Genomic DNA, 20,892 nt, shown 5'->3' with positions numbered 1-20,892 from the left:
TCACCGGCTGTCTGTACTAAACAGTTATAAGCAGTTTTAAAGATAAATGCACTTATTAATCGTAATCGTTTCTACTTAGAGAAAATGTTCTACATTTTAACATAATCTGCAAAAAATCCTGTTGTATTATTGATTGTAGCAAGTCAAAGCTAAATTGGAGCATTTTGGAGCTAGCAAACAAAATTGCTTTGCGTTTATTTTGTTGCAGTGAATTTTCCTTGTTGCTTTCTACACACACACACACACACGTATACTCTCACACAGCACCTGCTGTGTCAGTTAATTTCACACTCAGACTGATCACGATACACTTAACCTTCCAGTGTATGATGTATTAGTGCTGTATTCCTTTTCTCCTTTTCAATAACTTTGCTAGAATCCGGCTAATTTGTGATTATCGCGAGCCTGTTTTGAGGCTTTATAACGAACATCATCTGATGCAGTTTAGATCAGTGTACAAGGGCTTAAATGTACACGAAGGCTGCTGATTGTCTGCTCCGAGTCACGTGGTCACGAACTCGTCACGTTATCCTACGAGCACGAATAGTTTGTGTGTAGAGAGTGTGTGTGTGCGTGTGTGTGTGTGTAGACGAACTCTTGTACTAGAGTAATTTCTACAGGTTATAATATTCTAGACAAATGTTTGCAAACTTGTAAACGTGCCCTACTGTAAAGTTGTACAGTAAATATCTAGGTGTAAGCACAATGCTTTATTATATAGTAATATGCCGGATATATTCAGTGTATGTTTTCTATATTGAATATATTCTTTAATACTTACAGAATGTTGTACTGTATACACGTACCCTGATGTACAGTGACTGGTCAGTCTTGTTCCGTAGCAGCGTACATACATACAGGAACAAATGGACTACCACTACAGTGCTTGCTCTACATCTACCTCTGTGCTTTCTGCTCTTGGTTCTGCCACTTTCGCCTTGCATTAGTATCGGAAATGCTGTGCCATTTTTTTTTTTTGTTTGTTTGTGTTTGTTTGTGGGACCGGGAAATTTTTACGAATGCCAAAGGACTGATCAGTAACAAGCGATGATGGGTTAAAGGTTTGCACGGTAATGTACCATCATCCAGAAGGGTTTTACAGATCCTTACTTCTTCCTTTTATGTGTTCCAGGATCAGAACTCTGAGCATCAGCTGGTGCTTAAATAATATCGTATTTCTAACTTTATTATAAAATAGTATCATTTAGTCGGCGATCGCAACGATCGTCAGTTCATTTTACTTTAAACGTATTTGCTTATATTCTCAGAGCCTGAATGTCAACTAAACTAAAAATTGTTCACAATCAATAATGATAATTACTTAAATATATATATATATATATATATATTTGTCTTGACTTTGAGGACCAATTATAATACGAATCCGGTCATGATATTAACATGGGCTGTGATGTCATCGACTATTGCCTGAGCAGGTATAATATCCCAGCCTGTGAGTTTTATACACGTCTGTATTTCATGACTAGTGCGACAATCTTGAGATTTGCGTTCTGGATCAAACATCTGGTCGGAAAATATCGAATCTGTTCCAGTGCCGATCTGCGGTTTCATGCCAAAGTCGGTTCTATTATAAATATCAGTTTGCTGCATCCGTGCCTGCAATCAGCATTACATGCTGTCAGTATTTGAAGACAAAAGTACCAGTCCTGTACTGTATTGTGGTGTTTGGTTGTCTGCTGCTAGACGCTTGTGGCGTTGTGTGTGTGTGTGTGTGTGTGTGTGTTAGTTACTCTTCCTCTTAGTTCAGAGTGCCCTTAATTAATCCTTGAAACCATGGTGTTCATTGTAGAAATGTTCTGAATGGTCATATTTAACTCTTGTTAATTACTGAATTATTATGTACTATGTATGTATGTGTTCATACTTAATACCCCCCCGTAGTGCCTAATCTAAGTGCTTTTAGAGACTCTGCAGTATTGACGTACCGTGTGTGTCCAGTCCTTTGACTTTTTTACACTGATGTCGGTATATTACGTAAGATTTTGAGCATCTCTGGCATTTATTGCCACGTGGTCGTCACTGTTCTAGCCACGAATTGCATGACCTTTTCAAAAATACGTGTCAGGTTTAAATGAAGCTAATGTGAAATTAAAACTAGGAAGTTGGGCATCGCTGTGTTCCAAGCACTTGCGTATCGCGGGTTTAGATCACACATTCAGTCAGTCTGTATAGCTATAAAAAAAAAAATAAAAAAATTAAAGGTCATATAAGTTGACGCTATAAAGTTTGATAACCGGAATTGCTTCTGTATAAAATTCAGATTTTCAAGAAACTGCTAAATGTTAGTTACAAACAGGTTAATATTTAATAAAAGAGGACATTCCTGATGAGACAAAGAACCTAAGATCAGTTTAAAAAAGGCTAACTATTTTAAAAGAACGGCCAAACGGTGCGTCGCCGTCGTCTATGTTCAAGCCGTCCTGCTGCCTCGCTGGATGGTTCCGTGAATGTTAGATGTCGTTGAAGCATCGTGCTGTTTTAGATCTTTTAGAGCTTACGTGCCTCCACATGACTACACTCATGCAGTTATGTATCTTCTTGCATAACATCTCACGTGATCAAACATTTTTTGTACTGGTTTAAAACCTAAAGGTTAATGTACTAAGATCTATAGTATACAGTAGATGTATATTTTTTTGTAAGAGAAATGTTCGAATATAAACTGCCAAGAATATTGCACTGACCATGTTGTACAATATTCTGTGTCAAATGAATGTTAAATAATTCTAAATGTATAGATGGATACATCAGATGTGTAACAAGAATATAGAAAGAAAATATAAATTTGGACTTTTTTGGTACAACACTGGCTGATTTTGTCTCTTTTTTTGTACCTGTTTGTGAAATGCTTTAAATTGAATCTTGTTTATTTTTCTATTGCACAACAGTATTAACCCCTTTCCCTAATTGGTTATGGATATTGATCCATTCCGCCTCATTCGCTGCTGGTATTTACACATTTACACATGGCCAGTTTCCATGATTGGCTGTCAGTACGGGCCAATGTCCGCTTCTTGGCTGCTGTATTTGGTATCTGATAATCTGACTGGTCTTTACCTGCTCTACTGATCAGTCAGTTTCCCCTCATCAGCTGATGGTATAGTCTGACCCCCACATTGGCTCATGAGACTGACTGATCCCCCTCATCAGCTGATGGTATAGTCTGACCCCCCCATTGGCTCATGAGACTGACTGATCCCCCTCATCAGCTGATGGTATAGTCTGACCCCCCCATTGGCTCATGAGACTGACTGATCCTTCTCATCAGCTGATGATATTCATTTACATTACATCTACATTTAAAAGAGCGTTTAAGTCTCTACCGATGAATACATTAACAGCAGTTCACTAGATTACAGACTTGGGATACCATCCATAAGCATATACACATACAACAAACAGGGAAAATGTGCTAGTTCAAGTGTTTCAGAAAGTTCGTTCCACCACTTCGGTGCCAGAACAGAAATGAGTCTTGTTGTATAACTCCCTCTTACCCTGACAGATGGTTGGACCAGTCGAGCAGTGCTGTTAGGTCTGAGGCAGCGAGGTGCAGTGTGATTAGTGATGAGGGCTTTGAGGTAAGAGCGAGCTGGACCATTTTTGGCTTTGTATGCAATCATCAGTGTTTCCAATCTGATGTGTTCAGCTACTGGAAGCCAGTAGAGGAGCGCAGCAGTGAGATGCAGCAGTCCAGTGTTGAGACCTGGGGATGAATCACCTGGGATGATCAGCAGTTCAGTTTTGCTGGGATTGAGTTTCAACTGACGAGCTGTCATCCATTGTTATTCACTGTTTCCCCTCATTGGCTGAAGGTATCAATCAATTCCCCCTCATTGGCTGATGATACTGACCGATCCCCAGCATCGATTGATGTGGTATTTACTGGTCCTCCTTTTTGCCTGATGGTCTTTACTTGACCAAGAGATTAATTTTCACAGTGTACTACATGCTGGATTAAATGAATTTATTTTCCTTCTAAATTCTTTAGAATCTATAGTCCCCGTATTCTTAGGATTTAATCTTTTATGTAGTAATCGGTTTTACTGATCTGTCCAGCTAATGAAGGACCAATTTATTTCATGGCTTTCATAAATACTATCAAAGCGAGTAGTATAATGTCATTCATTGACTACTGAAACTTAAATCGTCATAAGAAAATAAACAAGCACTGTTTCAAATATGAAATCGTTTGATTAGACAACATGTTTTACTGTAGATTAAAACAATATACAAAATAGTATATTAATATTCTTTAGACTTTTTCATCATTACAAATATGCTCATGTTGAGGAATCTATCTGCTGTACAAAAGTGTTAGTTCATGATCAGTTCTAGTGTGACATTACAATCAGTATTGCTTTTGGATTGTTTTTGTTAAGGAATAAGGCACGCAGTGTTGTGGAGTCGAAAAGGCTCAGCCCAGGTTAATATCTCCAGCGAACATGGTGATGAGGAGGATGACCAAGAACCCGCTGAGGAGCCCAGCATTCTGGATGAGGAAGAATACCATGTTTGTCTTGAAGTTCCCCCGGTGCTCCATAGCGATGGCATTCATTTCAGGGAACTGAAGAGAAAAATACTGAACATCTGAGTTCTGATTCCAGCTTTGTATGTGCAAGGTAATAAATATACAGCCTATGTAAAAAGATGCTGCTTGCTATAAGTTGAGACAGGAAGTAAATTGAAAATGTCTCACCATGTCAGCGAGGGCGATGTAGAGAAACATCCCTCCAGCGAGGGCGAATATGACATTGGGGGCAAATGTGCTGCCTACCAGGATCCCCAACACCAATCCCACGTAACAGGACATGGCTGAGAGCAGGTTAAACAGCCCGGCCTGCCTGATGCTCATCCCAGAGTTCAGCAGGATCACAAAGTCACCTGCAGAGGGGGACAAAGAGTAGGACTTAAACAAGGGTCAGAAATAAAAACACTATGTTGTTTATCAGCCTAAAAGGAAAAGCATGTGGGATAAATTAGTGTCATTCTTAGCAGGCTAATTTCTAGGATACATATAGAAAGAATATTTAGAAAAAGAAATCAATCTTGAAAATATAATTCATCTTCAGTAAAAAAAAAAAAAGAAATGTATTCCCTGTTTTTTTGTTATATTTTTTGTTCAGTACTAAACTTTCTACTCAACACACAGTGAAGCACAGAACAGAAAATTAAACACAGGCTTGGGGATGTGGTGGAGTTGTGACCTCTGACCCTGCAGCGGGTCACCGAGTGAGCAGATGTTTGTTTTAAATGCACACTTTGGCACAGCCTGAATCGCTGCAGAGGAAAATGCACGTGAAGCGTTTGTGCTGGTTAAACTCACATCTGGCAGGTTACTCGGGTTAACCATTAACCAACCAGCACTAAAAAAGATTTTTCTTACATGAGACTTGGCTCTGTTTCTGTAACAAAAACTGAAGGACATTTGTAAAATGTGTGCCGTAGAGGTCACATTCAAGGCATTGGGACCTTTACGAGACACACCGTGATCTGGTTAATGACTCATTCAACCCTAAAAGTATCTTTAAAGCACTATATATATATAAATATAAATATTTTAGAGCTATTCGATAATGACTTCATTTTACCCTTCAGTTACTTATTGTTTTCTTTCTCTCTCTTTCATACTGTGTGTGTTTTTCTCACCAAGCTCATGAGGGAACTCCTCACACACGATGGCGATGGAGGTGCTGAAGCCGGTGAGAATTGAGACGGTGAAGGAAGCGCCGATGGCCAGGCCGTCGATGAAGTTGTGAAGGGCGTCACTGAGCGTGATCATCCACGCCAGCGTCTTCACCCTCGCCAGCCTCGAGCAGCAACCCTGAGACGGCAGCATCTTTACATACAGGGAGATTAAATATGTAAAATATATAGGTTTATATATTTATATACTTTTAACATGGATCACATCACAGATTAGTCTGTTTAGTGTATAGAACTAAATTACTTACATGTGTAAAAACGTTAATTACAAGTTTGCATATTGTACATAACCTCAACACCTGCTTTTGGCTTTTTACTGAGATTTCGTCTTAAAAATCGCAGGAGGATCAGATAGTACCGTATAACTCCATGATACTTCTATCTTCTATCTACGTTTCTTATCTACATCATTACATGGATTAAAAAGTCACAATGAAGCACTATTAGTGTGTTCAGTGCTCCGGGGTGTATAGTCCGAAAACCTGCATGGTAGACGACGGCGTTCGGTCTACAAACAGCTGTAACAATCTAATCCAGAAAACAGCTGAGTGTCTCGCTGAGACTAGATGAGAGGACACACTGTCCCTGACACACACACACACACACATAGCCTCCATTACCCGTAGACTAAGGCACAATCCTTCATTTTTCTGAATGAATTCTTTTGATCTGAAAGCTAAGTATGGAATAAAATACTCCGAGTCATTCTGTTATAGAAAAATTATCAAAGACTTGGTGCTGTGATGCGTCTCGAGACAAAATGGAGTTACAGTTATTTTAGCAAACAACAGTTGATTACTTTCCGGGGGCACGGTGGCTTAGTGGTTAGCACGTTCGCCTCATACCTCCAGGGTCGGGGTTCGATTCCCGCCTCCACCTTGTGTGTGTGGAGTTTGCATGTTCTCCTCGTGCCTCGGGGGTTTCCTCCGGGTACTCCGGTTTCCTCCCCCGGTCCAAAGACATGCATGGTAGGTTGATTGGCATCTCTGGAAAATTGTGATGGGTTGGCACTCCGTCCAGGGTGTATCCTGCCTTGATGCCCGATGACGCCTGAGATAGGCACAGGCTCCCCGTGACCCGAGGTAGTTCGGATAAGCGGTAGAAAATGAGTGAGTGAGTGAGAGAGTGAGTGTTTACGCTTATGCTCCTCTAGTCCTCCATTTTCTGAAAATCATCTCTGTAATCTCTGCTTAATAAATGTTAAAGGCCACTGAGAGACATTTGTAGTAATAAGCAACCAAAGCAGGATTGATTTGTGTTAGTTGAGACATCAGAAGACTCAAGAACCAAACTAGTATTCTGGTATCATTTTACAGATACAGATTTAGGATCTCTCGTGTCTTTCATATAGTAACCGTCATATTAGAAATATATTATCACCTGCTCCACTGTAGCTTCTGATGTCATGCTGCTCTTGTCGCTGCTTGAGATGCTGAAGCTGGTGACGGCGATGACGGCTCCTCCGTTCTGCTGAGGAACCTCGGGAGGACTGAAGTGACCGTGGCCGTGCTAGAGCACAAAAATCGAGGAGGTCGAGACAATTAAACCATAACGGATGGAATAAAATCTTGCTGGTTGTTCTGACAAGTAAATACACACAGCACTCGTTCCTTTTCCTGGACAAACTTGTATAGGATTTATAGCAGCAATACTGACCTGCAAATGAATTAGCATTTTCTGACCAATCAGATTAAAGAATTTAACAGCACTTTGGAATTATATTATACAATCAATAATAATGCATTAGCAACAACACAAGCTTTAACAGGAAGTTGTACCTCTTCGTCGGTCTTTAGGATCATCTTCAGGATCCTCTCCGTGAAGAAGAGTAGATAAAATCCGCCAAAGATCCCAACAGCCTTCATGATGTAGTTATCTTTTTTCGGGTCAAACCCCAGAGCCTGCATCATATACACAGGTTTTATTATTGGAATTTGTGTGTTTATTAATGACCCGAATCACATTAAATTAGACGTTGCGTATAACGTGTGTCTCACTTCAGGTATGAGCTGCAGGACGGAGTTGGAGAACAGAGTCCCGATGGCCAGCCCGATGAAGTACGTGAGCACTTTAGGGAAGTAGGGTTTCTTGGTGAACGGGATGAGGGTGAGACCCAGGAGTGAGGCCAGGTTGATGATGGTAACAGCCAGGAAGCCATAACCCCATACTGCAGACATACACGTGGATAACACACAGTGTGAACATGGAGTATACCTGGATCCTGTGGTGTGTTTATGTGTTCATAACACATTCATAACACATCCCAGCTATCTTTTGCTACTATACAGTGGAACATTTTCTTATAAAACCATATCAGCTCATGATCAAACGAGCTCATAACGTCTATCAGGAGGAAGCTGTAAACATCATATCTACGGGTTATTAAACGATCGTGTACAGCACAGGAAATTGTGAGATTGTTTCCACATCATAAAAATCAGTTGATAATCTTGTGCATGACCCAAAACATCTTACTAATAGAGTTGAATATATTGCACCAAACTCTTTAAAGATATGAAATATTATTTTAGAAATATTTTATAATTATTTTAGAAAGAATCAAAGCACATATGTTGAGTTCAACCAGCTGAATCCATGGTGCGATCATTTCCCGTTCTTTGACTGAGTAAATATAACAGAAAAAATATAGGTGCAGCGATGTCACGGGGTCCAAGCACCGTTCTTGTCTGATCTTCGTATCGATTCACATTGTGTTTCATCTCATCACTATTTGTTTTCCTTTATTTCTCTGGCTCTCTATCTTTTTGGTTTTAGTTACACTTTGCTCAGTGGTCATGAGTTTACACTGAACTTCTGCTCACTTATAACGGCTCACAAACCCATTAACCTCAGAAAAGGAGCGTTTATTGTGGATACTGATATTTGCGTCAATAAACTAATCAGTGTCCGCATGAAACTCCTGGTGATTGCATATCAGCCTGTAGAGAGTGAGGTGAAGAGAGCAAGGTTCACTGATTAGGGGCAAAACCATGAGCTTTGAACACAAAAAAAAGGGGGAAAGTGACCGTTTTAGTGTACACAAGAGTACAGTATGGGGAGAAATGAGGCAAAAGTTCTGCGCTAGTTTTATTTACAGAAACAATCTAGAGTCCGTTAATAATCTAAATATGAGAATGTAATGTTTAACTCATTCACACACTCATTCCCTCAATCTCTCACTGCCTCATGCATTCATTCCCTCAATCTCTCACTGCCTCATGCATTCATTCCCTCAATCTCTCACTGCCTCATGCATTCATTCCCTTAATCTCTCACTGCCTCATGCATTCATTCCCTTAATCTCTCACTGCCTCATGCATTCATTCCATCAATTTCTTACTGCCTCAGTCATTCATTCCCTCAATCTCTCACTGCCTCATGCATTCATTCCCTCAATCTCTCACTGCCTCATGCATTCATTCCCTCAATCTCTCACTGCCTCAGTCATTCATTCCCTCAATCTCTCACTGCCTCATGCATTCATTCCTTCAATTTCTTACTGCCTCAGTCATTCATTCCCTCAATCTTTCACTGCCTCAGTCATTCATTCCCTCAATCTCTCACTGCCTCAGGCATTCATTCCCTCAATCTCTCACTGCCTCACTCGTTCTTTCCCTCAATCTCTCACTGCCTCATGCATTCATTCCCTTAATCTCTCACTGCCTCATGCATTCATTCCCTCAATCTCTCACTGCCTCATGCATTCATTCCCTCAATCTCTCACTGCCTCAGTCATTCATTCCCTCAATCTCTCACTGCCTCAGGCATTCATTCCCTCAATCTCTCACTGCCTCACTCATTCATTCCCTCAATCTCTCACTGCCTCATGCATTCATTCCCTCAATCTCTCACTGCCTCATGCATTCATTCCCTCAATCTCTCACTGCCTCATGCATTCATTCCTTCAATTTCTTACTGCCTCAGTCATTCATTCCCTCAATCTTTCACTGCCTCAGTCATTCATTCCCTCAATCTCTCACTGCCTCAGGCATTCATTCCCTCAATCTCTCACTGCCTCACTCGTTCTTTCCCTCAATCTCTCACTGCCTCATGCATTCATTCCCTTAATCTCTCACTGCCTCATGCATTCATTCCCTTAATCTCTCACTGCCTCATGCATTCATTCCCTCAATCTCTCACTGCCTCAGTCATTCTTTCCCTCAATCTCTCACTGCTTCATGTATTCAATCCTTCAATTTCTTACTGCCTCAGGCATTCATTCCCTCAATCTCTCACTGCCTCACTCATTAATTCCCTCAACCTCTCGCTGCCTCAGTCATTCCCTCAATCTCTCACTGCCTCACTCATTAATTCCCTCAACCTCTCGCTGCCTCAGTCATTCCCTCAATCTCTCACTGCCTCACCCATTCATTCTGTCAATTTCTTACTGCCTCACTCATTCACTGTCTCACACATTCATACCCTCATTCTCTAACTGCCTCATGCATTCATTCCCTCAATTTCTCACATTTTTATTCCTTTAATCTATCACTGCCTCACTCATTCATTCACTTCCTCAGTCCCTCACATCTCACATATTCAGTGCCACATTCGCTCCACCACCCGTTCATTCACTGTCTCAAACCCTGACTCGTTCATCTTTTACTCACTAATTTATGTGCGTTGTCACTTCATGTTTATAGTGTTAATTCAATCCTTTGTTCACTTCCTTCATCACTCTCTCACTCTGTTCACTCTCTCACCTTGACCCTCAATGTGTGTTTTAGACTCAGCTGCTTGTAGAGGGCAGGGGGGCAGAAGAGCTCTGTTTAGGAGAGTGGGGCAGATGGTCCTCAGGTGCCCCTTGTCCAGGTGTGTCAGGTTGCTGAGGCCATACAGAGCAAGAATCTCCTCTGCAGATCCACACTAAGAGATCAGGTGAGGAAAAAAAAAACAGAGGTATGTTATCTTTTTGCTGTATCATTTATGTCACATATAATATATAAAATACACCAAAGATGGCTGCCTGGGTTGTGACATGGATACATTGAACTGCCCCTAGGTGTGAAGGAGTGTGTAAATATTGTGTTCCTGTCTCCAGATTTAATGCGAAACTGACTAACATTTTTAACATTAAAAAAATGACTAACATAAAACTCTTTCTGAAGACATCTTGAACTAAAATAGAGTGATGGATGGATGGATGATTTCCCAATTATTATCCAAAATACAGCAATCAGATAATGCCAAAAAATTCACATTTAATCAGGATTTATAGTACGGTATATTATTGTGTAGTACATGATGGACGGTTTATTGTTACAGCCGTGCCAAGTGTGTGAAGAAACTCCTCTAATCTTTTCTCACAGATATCGATCTAATCTAATTTAATCTAATCTAAATTAATCTAATCTAATTTAATCTAATTAACGGTAATGCTTAATTTATTACAACAGATTAGTGTGTGTTTGAGAGAGAGAGAGAGAGAGAGAGAGAGAGAGAGAGAGAGAGAGAGGAGAGACACAAAGAGAGATGTGAGAGAGAGAGAGAGAGAGAGAGAGAGAGAGAGGTGAGAGAAAGTGAGAGAGAGAGATAGAGAGAGAGAGATTGTGGAGGCTTACCTGCGCATGCGCATCCAGTGTGTCCAGCGCCGCCGGTTTTCCCTGAGTGACGGTTTCCAGTAAAGCTTTAATCCCGTTAATGTCTAATAATCGGTCCTGACCGTAAAGCGTTAAAATATCCTGCAGGAAATCATTGTGTAAAGTCTCAGCTTTAAACCCGGGAGCTTGACTTAGTAAAAGTCCCAAACACACAGCAGCACAGAGGATGATAAAGTCGTTCATCTCTGTGTGTCTTCTGTCGTAGTGAACTGAGAAACCAGCAGCACCAAGAGGAAGAGGAGGAAGAGGAGGAAGAGGGGGAAAAATCTGCTGCTCGTCTTTTACACACTCACACACACTCACACACACACACACACACACACTCTCACACACACTCAAGGCTCCACTTATATACCCTGCTCTAACCTCATTTTGGACAATATCATAAAAATGGTATCATATAATTTAAAAAAGAACAAGGATGGTATGATGACGTGCACGTGCAGCTCACTATCAGTCTCCTATAGGTCATGATAAGATAAACTAATTTACAAGCTTTATTAATGCATAATAACCGCAATATATTATACATATTAATAGACATAACAGATACAAAGCATTTGAAAGTAGCATTTGAATACATCACATTTGATTGAACACTCTAAAATATGAGCAGCACCTTGAATAGATATGTTTTTTAATGAAAGAAAACCCAATATTAATATATTAATATGTAAAACCGCTGTAGTTACAGTGGAGCTGATAAAAAGTTAAATAACGTGCTGCCCCCTGGTGGTAATAAGAGGGAGTGCTTGCTATGTATGCTTTTTTTTTTGTTGGAGAATTTGTTTATACTGAAATGTTGTTTGTGAATTATGTTATGTGAAATGTTATAGCTTTATATGATCCTAAAAGTATTATACTAAATGTAATGTTTGTAATGGATACTAAAGTTTAGCATAACAGTTTGGTGAAGGAGCATGTACAGTATGAGTTGTTAGATATGTAGCTTAGAAGTAATATGATCTAGCCACAGGAGTTGCAAACCACTTCTGTGCCAGTCCCAAGCCTGGAAAATAGAGAGGTTTGTGTCAGGAAGGGCATCGTCAGTGGGAATTCCATACCGGATCGGACGAGGCCTGGGTTCACAACAAACAACATCAGCACTGTTGACCTACAGGGTGCCGGCAGAAATCGGACTACTGTTGGTCAAGGAAGGAGAGGAGGGAGAGGTTTAGTAAACAGAGAGAGAAGAGGAAAGGCAGGAGTATATGTCTGAGAATTAGGACGCTTAACGTTGGTACAATGACAGAAAGAGGTAGAGATCTGGCAGACATGATGGAGGAAAGGAAGATAGATATACTGTGTGTGCAGGAGACAGAAATAAAGGTCAGTGAGACTAGACTGAGATGCTTTGGACAAGTACAGAGGAGGGAGATGGTTATATTGGTAGAAGGATGTTGGAGATGGAGCTGTCAGGTAAGAGGTCAAGATGAAGGACAAAGAGGAGACGTATGGATGTGTTAAATGAGGACGTGAAGGTAACTGGTGCAAGAGTAGAGAATGAAAAGGATAGAGTTAATGGGAAACGACTGAAGTAGAAGAAGATGATTAGAAGTAATATATACTGTTAGAAAAAAAAACAGGAATATAATTCATTCATTCATTCATTCATTCATTCATCTTCTACCGCTTATCCGAACTACCTCGGGTCACGGGGAGCCTGTGCCTATCTCAGGCGTCATCGGGCATCAAGGCGAATAGAATTCAGTTCAATTCAATTCAGAAACCTTGAGAGGAACCAGACTCAAAGGGGAACCTCATCCTCATATGGGTGACACTGGAGGGTGTGATTATAAATATACAGTTTGATAAATGTTGTATTGATGAGGTGATTGTTGTCCTCAAAGACCACATGCAGTTGGCATCTTCACTTTAGTATAGCAGAGTCTACCTGGAGCTGGAACATCTCTAGATGTCTCAGGATCCTCACAGAGTCGCCTTCATCTCAGTGGAGGTCCAAAATCTTCATGATACAGAACACAAGTGAAAATATAAACAAAAGATTGATTGATTGATTGATCGATTAATTGATTGATTGGGGCTTTTCAATATTAATTATTAAATGATCAAGATGATAAAGCTCCATTTACATCTATTTGATCATGTACTTAAAATATATTTTTTTAAGAAGAAATATATTTTCAGTCCTAAAGATATATTTTGTTCTGTAATAATTAAGCACTAACAGAAGATACACAAAAGGTAAATATTGTACACTTAGTAAGATTTAAATCTACAATTCAAGCACAGTGGAAGAAGAAACAGTTTAAACATATAGTTTTAAGTTTAAGTTTTAAGTTATCCTTATTAACTTTAAACTCTGAAATAATTTATTTTTAATCCAAAATAAACGTTTGGAAACAAACAAAACCTTTAGCTCCCCCTGCTGGTAGAAGCAAAAAAAAAGCAACTCCGGATGACGTCACTGTGGACGCTGTTTCCGGTTGTCGTGTAATTTTCTGCCCTTTTAGCACATTTCGCATCCGTATAATTTCCTGTTGTACTCTGAGGACAGATCATTAAAGCGCCTGACTGTACTGAGTGTAAGACAAATAAAATCACGCTCTTAAATTGTACCGCGTTAAATAGGACGCTTAAGAAATTCGCAAATATGTTAAATAAAGAAAGATACAGCGAAAATTAGCAGTTAAATAAAGCGTCTTATTTACATTTAGTCGTTTAAAGGTTTATATCTTTACTCAGTGCAAGCAAACTGTGCATATTGTTTATGTGTTATTTAAAAACCAATTTTTTTTTTTATTAACGTTTAGAAACTGTAGAGTGATCTGGTGATTTTATTTTTTGTTACACATTTTAAACAGGCACAGTTTATGGCTACCCGAATGGGTCTTTAGGGTGCAGGATGTGCCGGAGGCGCGCGTTATGACGTCACACCTGTACACAGTGAACACAGTCATGGCAGCGCCTGGGTTTCGCCCTTTGAGATGAGAAGTGGAGATTTTACTCCTAAATTCTGCACGTTTAGTTAAAGGTATCTGCTTGTTTTAGTCTGTTTTTACATGTCGGTTATTGATATATTTATTTTGAGGCTTTAATGTGTGGAGAATTGGTGTAAAGTGGCTTTTTGAGTTTTATCAGTTTTTTTCTTTCTGTTTTTTTTTTTTTTTTTTTTTTTTTAAAGAGTGAAACCAAAAAAAAAAAAAAAATAAAAAAAAACAAAATAATAATAATAATAAAATATAAAAAAAAACTAAAAAAAATAATTAAAAAAAAAAAATTAAAAAAAATGTATAAAAATAATAATAAAAAGAATATTTAAACAATAATAATAATTAGAAAATCGGGATGGAGTTAATTAATTAAATTTAATTGTACATTTCCTGCTCCTACAGGACCTGAATGGAGACAGATGACAAATTAAAGGAAAACTTCTGTCCCTGTTATAATGTTTTTTTTTTATTATGTTGCATTATGTTTATTCCCCTGTTAGAGGGCATTTATTTATTTATTTATTTAATTTTCCTGGCACATGTCTTCTTAATATAATACAAATTATTCAGATCTTTTTTTTTTTTTTTTTATATATATTTTTCTTTTTTATCCTATGATAAAACCTGGGAATGTTTTTAGATGTGATTTACTGTTTTCTCATATTTTTCTTTTTCATTATTATTATTTTTTTAATCCCCAGTGTTCATCATCCGAATGACTAATTTGTGTTAAACACTTTTCTTGATTGGTTTATTTAGATGCTCGGTCCTCGCTGATGGGGAAGAGCCGGCTTGATTTGCTCTACCGAAGGCTTCTCCTAACCAAACTCTTCATCCAAGGATGGGGAAAGCCAGAGGATCTGAAACGGTGTGGTGCTTTAACAGAATAATATCAATACTAATGTTCAATTCAATTTAAATGTATTTCTATAGCGCTTTTTACAATTGACATTGTCTCAAAGCAGCTTTACAAAACAAAAACAGAACAAAAGGTTCATATAAAGAATAATATAAAGATTAATATAATACAAAAAAAATCAAGATTAATATTAGATATATTTAAATGTTTATGTATTTATCCCTAATGAGCAAGTCTGAGGAAAAACTCCCTTAGATGGTATAGGAAGAAACCTTGAGAGGAACCAGACTCAAAGGGGAACCTCATCCTCATATGGGTGACACTGGAGGGTGTGATTATAAATACTATACAGTCTGATAAATGTTGTATGGATGAGGAGATTGTTGTCCTCAAAGATCACATGGAGTTGGCATCTTCACTTTAGTATAGCAAAGTCTAACTGGAGCTGGTAGATCTTTAGATGTCTCAGGATCCTCACATAGTCGCCCTCATCTCAGTGGAGGTCCAAAAGCTTCATGGCACGGAAGACAGTCGGAGCTGGTACAATTTCTGGATGCCTCGGGACGGGTGGAAAGAGAGAAGCAATGGAGAGGAATTAACGTAGCTGCTGTTCATAATATTAGCAAGCACTAGATGATAATGTGCATTTGGTCTGATGTAATAGAGCACAATATTATGGGATGTATTATGTGTAGTTAAAAAAAAAAAAAGGTTCTCCGACTATTCTGATTCATTCATTAATTAATAATTATTAAAGAATTAAAGATCTGATATCCCGGAAATCCAGTATTGAATATAAATCACACTGTTCTTGCCTTTTTACACCGAGCGCACTTTTCTTCACAGAATATTCGAGTTTAGGAAAATCATCGGCGATCGGGAAAAATGTAAGAACCTCGTACCACGGGACTATCCAGTTTTTATCGACAAGGTACGTTTTCCCTTTAACCAGTAATCCAACAGTATGTCTAACCTACAGTTACTTGGGCTACAAGGCTGAATGTATTTCATGCGTAATGTAAGTCTCATACAATATGAACCTAAATCATGATAAACTCTGATGTGATGTGTCTGGGCTGCCAGATGATGTCAAAAATCAACAATGTTGTGAATCGTGTGACAATTTGTATGAAAGGTTTCCTGACACAAATGAAACGTTCTACGTTCAGGTTGAGGATCACTCGGACTGCAGAATCCACAGCGGACATTTGGTTTCCCCGCTCGAACACTTCGTCCCGGGCATTTTGCCAGCGGAGTCGGTTAAAGCCAGGTAGCGACGCCAAACACACAGCGACCTGCAACAGAGACTCTGTACTAAGGCCATTGTTCACTAGATTAAAAGACACTATAAACTAATTTCCTTATAGCTTTCAGTTTATAGTTCCCAAAAAATGGAAGAAGCACAGACCGGTGTGTATACATCTGGCAGGAACAGGAGATCATGTGAGTAAATGATGTGTGTGTTGAGTAATAGAGCTGTGACTGGAAATGTGTTTACTCATTTAACACAAACACACAGGTGATAATAATCAGAATCATCAATAAACTACATGCTTCACTGCTTCCGCAAGGAAAAAGAGAATAAGAATCATATGAGCAACAATAATAAGAAAAATTTGAATACGTGTAACTATATTGCGGAGTGGGAAATAATTACAAGATAAAAAAAACAACAGTACAATTAAAACAAGAGATCATGCTAAAGGGAGTTTATGTATCATTTGGAACAAAGAAAATAAAATAAAACTGAGGAAATTCTATTAATACAAACTTTAAAAAACCAAAAACATCTTTGTTTATATTTTTATAAAAATATTTCAAAAATGATTTCCAAAAAATTTAAATTAAAGTAAAAAAGTTTTCAAGTGAAAAACCAATGAAAGAAAGAAAAAACAAAAAAAAAAAAAAGAATTTCAAATAATGTTTGAAAAAAATTCAGATGAAATGAAGTAAAATTAAAGTCATTAATAAATGAAATTATTAAAAACAATACACTAAATTAAATAATAATATTTGAAGAGTAAATTTCCTTCAGGTTGTTTTTATTCATTTTTTGGGTATTTGGAGACATTATTATTATTATTATTATTATTATTATTATTATTATTAATAATAATAAAAATAATAATAATAATAAAAAAGGAGGTGGAAAACACTAAAAACTCCATTGGTGCTCTCGGGGTGTAAACCATTTGTGTGCGTTTTTGTAGTTTTTCTGGAGGAGGCGAACTCTTATGGCCAGACCCATGATCAGAGAGGCAGGAATGGCGTCGCTGCTGCTGGAGAACCCGTATTATATCCTTTACTTTATTACTGTGTGTTTTCTGAATGATTTCTTTATCATTTCTCGTGTTTCCTTGACTGAATTGCACATGGATACAGAAAACCTAAAGACCAGAAGTGAGTGTTAAAACCTTTCAGATACTCAGCATGTAAAGTCACAGTTACATGGTGATGGGGTTTTCTCCTGTTTGTTCATTTCCTTGCTGAGGTGCAATAGTGAAGCTCCTCGTGACAATGAAGTGTGTGTGTGTGTGTGTGTGTGTGTGTGTGTGTGTGTGTGTGTGTGTAGGCGGTCCAGTCTGAAGAACGTATCTGACCTGTTTGTGATGGGCGGAGCTCTTATCCTGGAGTCTGCAGCTCTCCTGCACTGGCTGGACAGAGAAGGTTTCTGGCCGCTGGGCATGACCGGCATCTCCATGGGAGGCCACGTGGGTTCTTCTTCCATTCAGATATCGTGCTGGTGCTTACTGATATATCGCGGTATCGCTGTGTATTACGATAAAGATGTAAAGTAATAAAGTAATAAAGATGTGTTTTTCTTTTATAATATGTATATGTGGAAGGTGACGTGGTAAAATACGGTATTTAAATATGGATCTCCACGTTAGTGTAGTTCTTCCTGTCCAAGTTCACTCTGTGGAGGAAAAGCTTGAGTGGGTGAAATGATCAGAAAACAAGGCTCTGTTCAAGGGCTTCGAATCTAGTAAAAAATATTTTAGTAACAATATCACAGAATATTTTAGACTTATCTTTTCTTATATTCTCTTTCCTGTCCCCCCCCCCCCACCACCCCCCAACCCACACACACACACACACAGATGGCATCTTTAGCAGTAACCAACTGGCCCAAGCCGATTCCTCTGATCCCGTGTCTTTCCTGGACGACTGCTTCGAATGTTTTTACCACCGTAAGATATCAATCACACGTCCTCTCTCTGCTTGCTGTGTGTTTAGTGGTCGGTGTGAAATTCCCTGTGTGACAATCCTTCCTCGTGCTTCTTTTCAACAGGGAGTGTTAAGTAGAGCTGTGAACTGGAGGGAACTGGAGAAGCAGTATGCCACGCACACCGTCTACGAGGACGAGATCTTCCACATGCTGGAGTACTGTGGGGTAAGACGACATACAGGGTACCTCGTAAACTCTTTTTTTTTTTTTTTTTCCTGATGAAAATGTTCTGGTTTTCTTGTCTAGACGGACTCTTTCCGGATGGGCCAGGACTTTGTACGGGACGCCCCGGGCAGCTTTGACAAAATTTCGAACGTGTCCCTGTCTTCTGAGGTTCTACTGCACCAAAGGGACTCTGGTGACGGGTTCGATCGCATGCTGTCGTCCTCTTTCGCCGGCAGTCAGACGCACATCGACGCACTTCACAGTGAAAGTGTGAGCTGCAGCGCAGGACGGCGTCGCTCGCTGCAGCGGGAGTCACTCTGCTTCATGAAGGGCGTGATGGATGAGTGCACCCACATCGCTAACTTCTCAGGTGAGGAGACGATGCAGAGGACGAGAAGAGGCTTTACTCTTTAGTGACCCAGAGCTTTAAAGAAAAAAGTTTGTTTGAATATAAACTTGCTTATTTACTTCTAACAGAACCGTTACCTGTATCTGACCTTCTGTCTCCCGCTTTACCTTCCTCTGCCCCTCTATTTCTCTTTATACCCCATGTCTGGTCCTTTACCTCCCTTTGGATCTTCTGTTCTTTATCTTAACCACCCTTTGACCTCTTTCTGACCATGTATCCGCCCCCTTTTGCCTTGCTAATCACTTCCGTCTGACCTTTTATGACACACACTGATGTTCTGTCGGACCTGCTATTTGCCCCTATACCCTTTTGTGATACCCTATGTTTACTTCACAGTGCCAGTGGATCCCAGTCTGATCATCGTGGTCCAGGCTAAAGAGGACGCCTACGTGCCTCGCTCTGGTGTGCGCAGCCTGAAGGAGGTCTGGCCTGGCTGTGAGGTTCGCTACCTCGACGGGGGCCACATCACCGCCTATCTGTTTAAACAGGCAGTGTTCAGGTGGGCATGAACCAACATACACACACACACACACACACACACACACACACACACACAATCTCCAACACACCACATAACAGTACACAGTAGACTCTGAAGTGTTTTATTCCACTCATAGCGTAGCAATTTTCCAATAATTAACAATAGCTAAAATGTTTGTGAACGACAGGCTATACTTTTTTATCCATTTATAGTTGCTTTAGTCTTTTGGGTCATCTATGAAGCAACTTCCCTCAAGAGCCTTTTTTTTCTTTCCTTTCTATAGAAAATAAATGAGATACAGAATATGTTTTTTAAAAAATATTTTATTTTATATCCTTTTTAAAAAAAAAATCAGTATTCCGTCACAGGACCGCTGTTGTAGCAGTCCACTAGCAATGTATGCTGATGATTGCAAAACGTACTAATGGTTGTTTTTCCCCCTCATATCTCTAGACGGGCCATTTACGATGCCTTCGAGTGTTTTGTTCAGAAGTATCCATTACTATTATAGGCACGGATCCCGCACCACTGTGCTGTGACGATGACACGGTAAAGGAAATCAACGAAACATGACATGATAAAACATAACACAGACCAGGACTCAGAATGGACCTGAAGCTAATCCTTTCTACACCATGGTGCTACTGAAGACTGATTAGTATTAACGCATGATTACAGAATAAAGTTTATACACATTTATGAACAATCGCAAACCAATCCGAATTTCATCTATACGTTCTATCATTGATTGTGTTGATTTTTTTTTACCTCCTCTGCCTTTTCTTTTGAAGATCAGGTGCATTTATAACTCAAAGATCACTGCCAAGTCTTTAGGAGCATCAGATTCTAATTTATGATTTGAAATTAAAGTATTAGCATTTGCAATGGCATTATTATTATTATTTTTAATCCCTTAAACAGTTTATTTCCTACATGTAATAACTACTTTTTCAAGCCTTCACATTTCTGTCTCAAATCTGAAATAAAATTCTTTACTTTGAAAACTGACCTTATTATGTTTGTAGAAACAGAACAATACAATTATATATATTTTTTTATTTTTGTGGTAATAAATGACACCTAACTTATTATTATTATTATTATTATTAACAACAACAATAATAATAACAATTATTATTGTTGTTATTATTGTTATTATTATTAAAATAATCAATAATAATAATTTATGATTGTTAATTGTATTATTTTTATAATTATTAAAATAATTAATAATAGTAATAAATTAATAATAATAATTAAAATAACAGCAAAGAAATCACCAACTGTTCTAATTCCAATAAATTAATTATGAAATATCGCCCATTTTTATGGTATAACGTTTATTAATATTTATTTTTGGAAATTAAAAGGTGTCTAAAATACACTTTCCATGTTTATAGGTCATTAGATACAAGTTGGAATGACATGCTACATCCTTTTAAATTGTCTGTCCAATGTTTTTAAATAGAAG

At 38.7% G+C, this 20,892-nt stretch overlaps 3 protein-coding genes across 3 annotated transcripts in view; 2 read left to right on the top strand and 1 right to left on the bottom strand.

Moving 5' to 3' along the window:
• The window catches only part of LOC132861384 (diacylglycerol kinase theta), a 25,017-nt gene extending 22,192 nt beyond the window's left edge, over positions 1-2,825 (top strand). The window contains exon 23 of the mRNA XM_060892884.1: positions 1-2,825. This exon is cut by the window's left edge and continues 863 nt beyond it. The gene's annotated coding sequence lies outside the window, so the exon portion shown is untranslated.
• A 1,146-nt stretch (positions 2,826-3,971) lies between these two features.
• LOC132861385 (metal cation symporter ZIP8) lies at positions 3,972-11,634 on the bottom strand. The gene is made up of 8 exons (XM_060892885.1): positions 11,286-11,634; positions 10,428-10,590; positions 7,722-7,891; positions 7,503-7,625; positions 7,105-7,233; positions 5,668-5,857; positions 4,718-4,902; positions 3,972-4,585 (listed from the first exon to the last, which is right to left on the bottom strand). Exons 1-8 carry the CDS (start codon positions 11,505-11,507, stop codon positions 4,436-4,438), a joined length of 1,332 nt encoding a protein of 443 aa, XP_060748868.1. The 5' UTR covers positions 11,508-11,634; the 3' UTR covers positions 3,972-4,435.
• Positions 11,635-13,836: 2,202 nt separating this feature from the next.
• On the top strand, positions 13,837-20,425 carry abhd18 (abhydrolase domain containing 18). Its single transcript, XM_060892692.1, has 14 exons — positions 13,837-13,870; positions 14,150-14,319; positions 15,038-15,146; positions 15,984-16,068; positions 16,307-16,407; positions 16,505-16,580; positions 17,348-17,434; positions 17,512-17,537; positions 17,710-17,848; positions 18,239-18,328; positions 18,430-18,531; positions 18,613-18,901; positions 19,277-19,439; positions 19,875-20,425. Exons 3-14 carry the CDS (start codon positions 15,055-15,057, stop codon positions 19,930-19,932), a joined length of 1,308 nt encoding a protein of 435 aa, XP_060748675.1. The 5' UTR covers positions 13,837-13,870; positions 14,150-14,319; positions 15,038-15,054; the 3' UTR covers positions 19,933-20,425.
• The last annotated feature ends 467 nt before the right edge of the window (positions 20,426-20,892 follow it).

The sequence above is a fragment of the Tachysurus vachellii genome, chromosome 18 (assembly GCF_030014155.1).
Source record: "Tachysurus vachellii isolate PV-2020 chromosome 18, HZAU_Pvac_v1, whole genome shotgun sequence".
Lineage (NCBI taxonomy): Eukaryota > Metazoa > Chordata > Actinopteri > Siluriformes > Bagridae > Tachysurus > Tachysurus vachellii.
This window is presented reverse-complemented; position numbering and strand designations above follow the sequence as displayed.

Bases quoted from the DNA above. Each gene is read 5' to 3' on its own strand.
- LOC132861385 (XM_060892885.1), bottom strand. From the start codon at position 11,507: ATGAACGACTTTATCATCCTCTGTGCTGCTGTGTGTTTGGGACTTTTA. The intron at 7,234-7,502 runs GTACAACTTCCT...TTTGTGCTCTAG, and splicing joins TCCTAAAGACCGACGAAGAG to CACGGCCACGGTCACTTCAG. The intron at 4,903-5,667 runs GTGAGAAAAACA...CCCCCTCTGCAG, and splicing joins GGAGTTCCCTCATGAGCTTG to GTGACTTTGTGATCCTGCTG.
- abhd18 (XM_060892692.1), top strand. From the start codon at position 15,055: ATGGGGAAGAGCCGGCTTGATTTGCTCTACCGAAGGCTTCTCCTAACC. The intron at 16,581-17,347 runs GTGAGTAAATGA...GCGTTTTTGTAG, and splicing joins TGGCAGGAACAGGAGATCAT to TTTTTCTGGAGGAGGCGAAC. The intron at 18,329-18,429 runs GTAAGATATCAA...TCTTTTCAACAG, and splicing joins CTTCGAATGTTTTTACCACC to GGAGTGTTAAGTAGAGCTGT.